This window comes from Limulus polyphemus, unplaced genomic scaffold (genome assembly GCF_000517525.1).
Source record: "Limulus polyphemus unplaced genomic scaffold, Limulus_polyphemus-2.1.2 Scaffold2512, whole genome shotgun sequence".
NCBI classification, from domain to species: domain Eukaryota; kingdom Metazoa; phylum Arthropoda; class Merostomata; order Xiphosura; family Limulidae; genus Limulus; species Limulus polyphemus.
This window is the reverse complement of record NW_013668122.1, coordinates 144,300-155,018: the sequence shown is the minus strand read 5'-3', so window position 1 is coordinate 155,018 and position 10,719 is coordinate 144,300. Positions and strand designations below refer to the sequence as shown.

Below are 10,719 nucleotides of genomic sequence, written 5' to 3'. Positions count from 1 at the left end.
ATATATGGCCGAAAATATTGATCAAAATAGCGAGACAACCAACTGATGAACCAGTACGTTTTAAAGAAAGTCGAATATACGGCCGAAAATCTTGATCAAAATAGCAGGCAATCAACTGATGAACCAGTACGTTTTAAAGAAAGTCGAATATACGGCCGAAAATCTTGATCAAAATAGCGAGGCAATCAACTGATGAACCAGTACGTTTTAAAGAAAGTCGAATATACGGCCGAAAATCTTGATCAAAATAGCGAGACAACCAACTGATGAACCAGTACGTTTTAACCATTAGATATGATAAGTTCTTCTTTTGCGCCGATTTATAACAATACACATTTCTGTTAAATTTTAACCAGTTTGTTATATAGAGTTAGCTTCATTAATTTATAAGTTATACGTTCTAATTCTAATCTGTACAATTGCTTACTTTTATTCAGGAAGTTACTAATATTTTATCAACTATTCTTGCTATATTTTAGAAAAATAATTGGAATATAGTTTTATAAAAGGAAACAATTTAATTTGAATGAAAACAATCTTTCAATTACTTATCAAAGTTTTTATCAACCTAGGTTATGTTGCTACAAGTGGGAAATAATATCTGATTATGAGTTAATATCAAAAGGTTATTATAAAAATGGAGAACTTTTTAATATTTATTGTTATATACCTACTCATTTCGCCTTTGTTTGTTACGTTTACTAACAATTTATGTTCAGTAAACGTTGAATTAAAGCAAATGTTATCGTCGTAAATTAGAAAAAGAAGAGAAAAAATACCGTAAAAAATTACAATTTATTCGGACACTAAGAAATGACAAATAAAGATCAGATCTGTAGGGTAATTCAGAAATTTTAGAATGTCAGTATTTGATGTCCCAGATATTTTACAGATCTGCTCGAAAATCATTGAAGTGCAATTTTATAATGAAAAATGGCTTATAAACACAAGAATAAAAGTTTTTTCTGTAAAGTTGAAATTTAAGGATTCTAGTTTTTCATCATGCGTTTGCCCTTTTTTTTTTCGTTTGCGCCGAGTTGTATTTTCTTCTTCTTTTTTTTTTTCCAGGACAGAAAGAAAATATGTAAAACATACTATTTTAGGCCACACTGAATAGTTGTTAAATAGTTCAATCGTACCTTAATTAAAATGTATGTTGAATAATTATAGTTGGACAGTGACATTTTAACCATAGATATTTCGTTATAGTTAAATCTAGTTCCTAACTTTCTAAATTAAAGGTCTTATCAATAAAATAATATATTTTTTCCTACTCAGTTAACATTCAGCAATGAGAAGTTACTTTTTCTTTAGTAGGCTTTATCATCCAGTTGATAAAGTGGTTTAGTCGAACATATATAACATTATACTAGTTCAAATAAATAAATTGTTTTCTATCTGGAAAATAGTAAATCGAATGTTTTCAGCACCAAAAAGGACTTGCATACAACGGGGCTGTCGCTTTCGTGCACTGATAGAACGGTACCAGGTTTCGTTATGTAAGCTTTCAAGTTACAGGGGTGGGGGAAGAGTATTATATGGTTACTTTATACCATTTTATTAGCCTGATGTTGTATGTATTTAGATTGCGTTGTTCATAGATTGTGTTGTTTTAATACTATCTCTATAAATTATGTTCTAAAATCACGAGAGATATTATCATACAGCGATTGATGTTGTTCAGTAAAACCGACATGTTTTGATGGTTCTCTGAAACTGCTTAATATCCACTAATAGGTGTATTTTGTTGTAATGAGCTTTATCTTGATTATCATGTTGTTTGACTTCATGTTTGGTGCCGTCTGTCATTAGTTGTATGTTATTATTATACATAGAAAGCCTTTAGTCATTATAGTACTTCATTGTTTTGTTTCTCATGTACCATAAAGTTTAAGGTTTTACTAATTAAGTTACAAATGGTTTAATTATAATTATAAGTATTTTACAAAAAACATATCTTTAAAATTCCGTTGGTTGCTTTCTGTTTAAGATATTTTTCAAAAGGCTTATTACTTTCACTATTTGCGCACTAATATTTCACGAATAAAACATGCATTTACAAAAGAAACGATTTACAATTTTTAATAAACTCTTCATGTGCATTCTTGGCAAATTTAGAGACGAAAGTTCTTCAATGTGTATTTCTACAAAAAATGATTAAACACTCATAAGAGACTTAACAATGCACATTAAAGCTTACCTGGAATTATACACATTTGTTCAGTAAACGTGGAAAGTAGTGTCTATTACGTAAACTTGATATTGTAAAATGGAATTTACCGCTACATGCATGCATGGAGTACATTTCCTTGGAGATGCTTGAGATATAAGCAGCGCAGCCAAGGGTGAAGTGCGAGGGGGAAGACGATAAGCGTTATTGAAATATTGAAATATATCATGACAAATACATTAATAAACATATTTATTGTCTTCCATATAAAGAACACTAAAAAAAAGAGAAAAACAAACATAGTAAACGTAGTCAACTCATTCACTGGTTTTCTTTCACAACCCACAAATCATGATTAGGGATACAGCTTTGCATATATATTGGTATTTATCTTTCCATACAGTAGCATCCTTGAAACTACCTATCATACTCTGGAAGGTACTGCACTGAGTAATATGATATATCTTCAAATGAATGTCTCTCTATTGCCAAAGTTTCCGATTTGAATACTTCAACCATTTTTAAGCATAGTAGTCACGTGAAAGTTTGCCAGGTTTTACATTTCATTTATTTCTACTCTCCCTTTTTTCTTTTTGAATTTCATAGAATAAAATGTTTTGCCCAACAACATTTTTCGGAACATTACATCTACAGTTCAAGGAACTGTGATGCATTTAGCCCTGTGATTTAATGCTTTGTTGACCGGCTGGGATATTTTCCCTGGTCCCAGATATTCCCAACTAAACACACATAGTTGTTTTATGTTGTTGTTGTTTTGTGAAATGTGTATGTTCGAAAATAGTGGTTGAGCGTATGTATCCCTACTGCTAAACAAAGAGTTGACAGGTATAAATTAAACAACCCATCTCTTCTTGCAGTGCATTAATTCATTATAAGTTGATGCTTCAATTTCCGTGACACTACGTCAGCGTTTTCAAGATTTATAAAATTGGAATTCACGTCGTGGGAAATACAAGTAAAAAAAAAAAAAAAAACAACAAGAGGGAATTCTCAGTAGCCGCGGAACTTGAAATTATTTTACACAAGATCAGAGTAAATTAATCTATGAGATTTTTTTTTACCTTTTTATTAGCTATATTTTTGTGCGCCAGCAAAATGCAAGCGCAGGGCGCGCGTATGCTCGATTCGATTTTATTATTCATCAGGATCTCTACCAGCCTACCCTCAAATTGAATTTTTTAGGCATGATTAGAATAAATTAATCTGAGACCCCGGGCCTGGTCAAATACTTCAATCGAAAAGTAATTATATCTCAAATCGGTCTAGAGATGACGAATCTATGAATTAAAATTTGTAAATATTAAAAAAACACACAAAAAAAAACTCAGAGCCATCCTATTCCGTGGCTAAAAATCTTCCAGATGATTTCTGAATAAGTAGAAGTTTAAAAAACTCTGAACATTTTTTTCTTATCGTTGAATGAAAAAAGTTTTCAAGCTGGTACTAAAACATATTACTATGCTACTCTCTTAGGTATACTACAATTAAACCAGGAAGCCATCGCTGCCAAACGTCATCAACATCATACGCGAGATCATACCATCGACGAGAGTGAGCAGTGTAATCATTGGGAGAAGTTGTTCAAGCAGAACCAAGAGTCGGTATCCGCCACTTTACCGCCCTCTGTTGCTGGAATCTGGGTGTCAGAAAGGTAACCAGCTATATTTATCCCTCCAGAGTTGAAATGTTTGAAACTGAACCGAAATTATTTCAGATTTTACCCCTTCTCACAATATTAATAGCACACGTAATTCTCTGTGCGACATATCATTCAATTTCTTAAAGTAACCAGATTAAATATTTTGTTAGTGTAAAATTTAACAAAATATCTCTTTTGTTCTTCTTAGTTTGAAAACATGTTCAAAAGTTTTGGTTACTCAGATTTCGAGTTTAATTCTTAAATCTGAAAGCGGTCTCAAATGACTATTTATGTATTTTTATATAGTTTATAAACATAGTTGAAAATAATCGTATATATATATCTCAAATAGGTTTGTAAACAATGTGTTATGACTCATGTAAAACTCACTCTAAAAATGAATTCTGGAATCATCCTTACAGATATTCCTGTTACTTCAAAAATACATCTTTAAAATATTCCGATAAAAAAGAATGGATTGAAAACTATTGATAAATATTTATATCTGTGTTGGAAACTGTGTGTTTTACAATAAGGCTAACGGAAGTGTCAAACCAAGATGTTGGTCTTCATTAGTCTTGTCTGGGTGGGGACAACATAGCCTGATCTATGATATGTCATTCAGTAAAACCTGTCAAACTCTTCTTACCCATCAGCTGATATGACTAGTCAAAAAAAGATTTTGAAATCAATGTTTGAGGTTTACTATTGGCCACCCAAATACATATTAACCCATATCATCGTAGAAATCTTGAAGATTGTTATCTTTTTTCCTTTTTTGTGTCATAATTTTTACCGCAACGGGCGGTCCTCGGTCATAAGCAACGCCGAAGCACCCCACCAAGAAGAGAATGAACTTGTGTAATATTATGCTGTTCAAAGGTTTGTGTAGCCTCGTCCTCAGTTGGCATTAATCTCTCACCGGGATTCTCTAACAGACAGTGTTTACTTTTGGGTTAGGTGAAAAATAATCCAGTGTTGTTGGAACAGTGCGAAACCTGGATAATTACCTGTTTCTTTCCCAACATAACAAGTACTTCTCTGCGTGACATGTAGAACATCAGTGCACTCTTTTCTCTATTGTCTATCTTCTGACTGTCTCTAATACCTCTCTGTCTGTCTAGGTCTGTACATTTATATCTTTGTTTATTTCTTTGTATATGTAATAATATCATATTCATGCCATTTGTTATTAAGTAATAACACTTCCATTCATTTGATGTAACGTAAGATTCGATATCCATTCCATGTGGTGATATTTATAGCCGTTGATGCGCAAAGTGAAACTTACTATGCAGTATTAACAAATTCTCTCCAGCTGACACGCAGAGTAACATGTTCGTGTATGACAGTGTAAAGTAATAACATATCCATAACACTTGCTATAAGTAATAACTTATTGTTTCAAATCCACGTATAATATCCATAGCGGTTGTTACGAAATAAAATCATTTTTATTTCATGCGATGTAAAGTTTTAGCTTATCTTCCATAGCATTTTGTATAAAGTAATAACAAAAAACGATCAATGCAGTAAGATTTGTAAGCCACTCTTAGATTTTTATTTGTGTTCTATTCAAGCTTCATTTTATTACATTACACATATATGTTCCATTTCGCTTTATGCATTGAACGAGTCATTGACGGTGAAACTCAATAAAGTTCTAACGTCAGAAAAAAGGAATCTATTGATTATGCAAAAGCTGAAACATAAAATTCCCAAGAGCATCTTTCTAACGTATTATTCCAAGCTTATAGACGTACTGCCGCTCGTTTAACCACGTCACTTTAATGGATTTCGAGTAAGAACATTTTCATATAATCTCATTTATAAGTACCTTCCCGTGCAGTGTATATAGACTTGTATGCTACGGTATAAGCAGTGCTTGGCAGATAAGGCTTTTTCCAGTTATTTCCTTTTAAATCCCCCTAATTCATCCCTAAGCTCTCTTCCCCTTCTTATTTTTCTCTTGTCGAGTGCTTTCACTAGTGATGAGAGTAACATTGTCCTTATTCAGCACCCTTAGGAATCCCGGAGTCGTGAATTATGGGACAGGTTTCGCGTTTTGATAGAGCCGATCACAAACGGACCTTTTCCCCTTTGCTGGAAATTACCGATACTTTCCAACAGAACTGGCCCAAGGGAATAGAACTTATCGTGGAGTGACGACCAGCTGCAGCTACAACGATAACTGGACGCTTGTTTCATTCAATCGACGACATCCAAGTAATTTTGTAAACATGCTCTAGAAACTGGAGAGGAAGCTGTATACAAGCTTTTATCGAATATTTTACGTGTTCTTGATTTTGTTTATTTAAGTTTTCACAACATTCTCTAATATATTTCATTCTGAGTTGTTATTAACTCATTAAATGAAGTATTTTTGTATAAATCAAAACCGAGTCAAGTGTCGATTTTTAATTTCAATATTTTAAAGTTTTTTCAAATACTCGTAAAGACAGCTTAAAAGTTGATTTGATCGGGGTTTTCGAAGGTTTGAAAATTATGTTTGTGCTAATTGTGTCAATGAATTGATGACCTCTAATCATTATTAATTTTTGTTGTATGCTTACTTCTATTTAGGCTGGTATATTAAATTAATGTTATTAGTCCTGATCTTCGTACGTAGCTTTCCTTCATCGAAAATTATTGATAATATTGACTATTTGTTTTCTTTAGAATATTTTATACTATAAATTAAGGTCACATTTATCAAAATCAAACTAAAAAAAAATCTTCCTGAGACGGTTTCATGACGAGAAAAGAAATAAGGTTCTATTGAAGTTACTGCTAAATAAAATACCACGTCTCGAATTAGTCCCGCCCCCCGGTGGCACAGCGCTATGTCTGCGAACTTATAACGTTAGAAACCGGGTTTCGATACCCATGGTGGGCAGAGCACTGATAACTCATTGTGTAGCTTAACTTCAAACAAACAAAACCTAATAAGTTCCTCGTTTTTATGAAATCATATTTATCACCCGTAGAGTTGTGTTTTTTTACAAAAATTGAAAGGACGTGTTTTTAATGTCTACGTCATTATTTTAAAGTTTACCAGCAAACAGCTGAAGAAGAGAATTAGATATTAGAAGTAAAACAGCCAATTCAAACTTGTGATAAGTAAGAAAATGTGGGATTCAAGAAATTAAAACCACTGTTTTATCATGATTAACTTGGTTCTTAACACTTTAACTGATTTCATTCAGATATTTTTAGAGGATTTTTTGCAAAACTACATTTGTGTCCAAACTTTGTAAGTGCGTGAATTTTCTGTCCGTCTCCGATCATTTGGGCAGTAATGAAAATGCTGCATATCTAATGTCGGTAAATAAATCAACCTTATGACTGACTAGAGTGACTGAATTCGTAATCTGTTATAAAAAGTTTCAAGATAGACAGATATCTGGCGAGTCTATTTTAATCAAAGCGTCTCTGTTAATGTGTAAATAATACTAGTGTAGGAATATCGAAGTAATGATACGTGAAAGGTTCTTGTTACATGCATTCATGCTACCATACAAGTAGTACCATACCATACTGTAGTACGCGTCCCTTAGACACACACATAAATATATATATATACACCTAGACATCACGTGACATGTTTTTCGTGACACTTGTGTGTACTTCAAAGTATGAGATGATAGTTTCATAAGCATGTGAGGTTTCAGTACGTGTATACATAAATTTATAAAGTTCCTGGATTGTCGATCTTCGAGTTCTGGAAATCGTTTCCATAGAGAAAGTTACAATGAAAACGTTATTAAAAACGTTATGTAACTCAGCAAGTGTCTTTATTCTAAACAATGAGTGTGTATGAATAGGTTTGGTCTTGCTAAATGTATAACTGGCAATCGAATGCAACCTCGAGTAGTTCTGTACTTCTTCTGATGAGTAGTTTTCTACAACGCACTAGTATAAGTCAAAAGTACAATTTCCAGTAGAGGGTTAACGTATTCTACTTCTTCTTAATCGGGATTCGGTCTATGTTTTGGAAAAAGGAGAGTCATGTTCAGCGTTGACCTCTTCCTCCCTCTCTGGAATTGTTATTTTGTTTGCACTGTTACTGAATCCTAGGTAATAACCCTTGTTACTTTGTTGTTGCATTACTCACAGTTTGCTACATTTTGTCCATTGTCCGCAGTTTTAATTAACATACCCTTTTCGTGCCCCATCCAATTCATGGGGTAATATCAACTTGTATATTTTCATTAGCTTCACTTATGTATGATCGCACTATTAGTCCGTTTTCACAATACAGTTCCACTTAGCAGTTATATATATATAATACTATTTTTGCATACAAAACTCTTTTAAAATAGAGCTACGTTTGTGTCTAGGATTCAATTAGCCTAGCACTGTTTGGTCTGTAAGATTCTTATTTATGTTGTTTAGAGGGGAAAGATACTTGGGCTTGGTTTATCATGTATTATGTAACTCTAGTTTACTCATCAGTTCATTTTTATTAATATTTTTCTTATAATATTGAAGCGAGTTATCCAAGAGTCTGTCTGATAGAGTTGGCATGTTTGAATAGTTGTGTAGAAATTTTGAATTTAATGATCGTGGGACTCTGTACGCTTTCGTTAAAATATAGTTTTGTATTTGCTGTAGTTTGCTGATGTGTGTTTTTGATACATTTATCCATGTTATACAGACATGTTCTACAACTGGTCTTATGTATATTCTGTAAATTTTTAATATGTTTTTTGGTAAAGTTCCTTGATTGTTGCCAGTTAGGCTCCTAAGGTAACTCGGTCTTTTCCAAATTCTGGTTTTTATGCTATTAATGTATGGTATCCAGTGTAATCTTGAGTCAAATGTAATCCCTGAGAATTTTGCTGATGTTGCTACCTGTAAGAGAATCCCGTCTAGATATAACAGTGGTATTAATTTGCTTGTTTTGTACGATTTTGTAAATAATATGACTTGTGTTTTGTGCGCGTTTATTTTAATTCTCCACTTATTGCAGTACAGTTCTATTTCGTTTAGTAGTGGTTGTATATTGTATGTTGTTAGTAGAGGGTTAAGGGTGTGTAAAGAGATATTTTTAAATTCTGGCGCCAACCAACTGCGAAACGCTATCAATCAGACACAGTTAGAAACTCCTTATTTATAAGGTGAATTGTCTACACATTTTGCAATGGATAGGCGAATTTTTTGTTTTTGTAAAAGTAAGATAGGGTTAAAAAAACCTCGTGTTAAATCAGATAAACATCAGTTAAAAGTATTTATTGGTTTTTTTCGTAACATTTGTAAAGACACTTTGTTGAAGTTCTAGATCATAAAATACAACCCTAATAAATATGTCTCTATCTTGATGGTTAATAATTTATTTTGTTCTCATGACGGATGGGTGTTGGAGCTACACTAGATATGAAGAAACTTCTGTACATGAATGTATGAAGTGAAAAATGATTCTCTACTTCCTCAGTTTAACTCAATGACTGATGATGGCGCACTGTTTAATTTGCTGCTCGCTAGTTTTCAAATCTAGTGAATCAGTCTTTATTTCTAAGAGTCGCTACAGGTTTTTTAATACTTTGATTTACCATAGATAGACTATTTATCATCCACAATCCACTCTTATATGCCCTAACAAAAATCACGATTTGTTGCTAAACTTTACTGACACAGATATTTAATGGAAGCAGTAGAACGTTTACATTGTACACAGAAGTTTATTAAAAGTAAAAAGTAATAACTGACTGTAATGATGGCTTACACTTTAGAAAGCCGAAAGATGTTGAACCAATCTTTATTGGAAGTCGTTTTGATATTTAATACATGTATGCATACTTTTTAAACGTTGACTTGCATATATTTATAATACTCAGAACCTTTTATAGCTTTGTAGTACATTTGTACCTACGAATTTCCTTATACATAGAAGCTATTTATCCAGTTTTTTACTACTCATTTTCTCCAAATTATTAATAAAAAACAAATTACCAAAAAATTTTAAAAGTATAAAAATGTACAAGTTTTTTAAACAACCTGATATCTGGTATGACTTTGTTTACACAACAAACTATATGGGACCGTTCTTCTGTGTGCGTGATTTAGAAAGTTAGGTTAAAAATGTAAAGTTAATTTAAAAGTGAACGGGTGACACTAAGGAATGTTAAAATATAATGAGATGCATTTACCTACGGACTAAAGTACAGTGATGAATGGAAAATCGAAAGATGAATACAAATAGGGCCCGGCATGGCCAGGTGGTTAGGGCGCTTGACTCACAGTCTGCGGGTCGCAGGTTCGAATACCCGTACCATCAAACATGCTCGCCCTTTCAGCCGTGGGGGCGTTATAACGTGACGGTCAATCCCACTATTCGTTGGTAAAAGAGTAGCCCAAGAGTTGGTGGTGGGTGGTGATGACTAGCTGCCTTCCCTCTAGTCTGACACTGCTAAATTAGGGACGGCTAGCGCAGATAGCCCTCGTGTAGCTTTGCGCAAAATTCAAAAACAAACAAACAAAAAATACAAATAGTTTATTCTAAGAAGATAGGAAGGGGGAAAATCATAAAAAAATTGTGAATAATATAGGAAAGTGGTATGTAATATGGAAAGAATGGAATAATAAAACGTAAATCTGGCGGAAAATGTGAGATGAACAAAAAACGAGACAACAAGAGAAGAGAGTTTGATGAAAACGTGAAATATATATACATACTGATAAAGAAATTATATGATGAAAATTGGTCTACTAACGAAGTACATGAGCTGTTGAAAAGATATACATGAATGAATAAAATATATATATATAGAAAGAGGAACATAGGAGTGTAATGCGAAACAAAGACAGATAGGAAAGACGGTACTGTCAGCTCGTATTTATCTCACAGATGAGCTTTCCTGGAATATCCACAAACTGACAGATTTTTGAC

General features: G+C 33.0%; 1 protein-coding gene across 1 annotated transcript in view; it reads left to right on the top strand.

Moving 5' to 3' along the window:
• LOC106467163 (protein APCDD1-like) overlaps positions 1-10,719 on the top strand; it is a 79,082-nt gene that overhangs the window by 7,194 nt on the left and 61,169 nt on the right. The window contains exon 2 of the mRNA XM_013927484.2: positions 3,665-3,842. Coding sequence (XP_013782938.2) covers positions 3,665-3,842 — 178 coding nt within the window. The remainder of the gene's footprint in view (positions 1-3,664; positions 3,843-10,719) is intronic.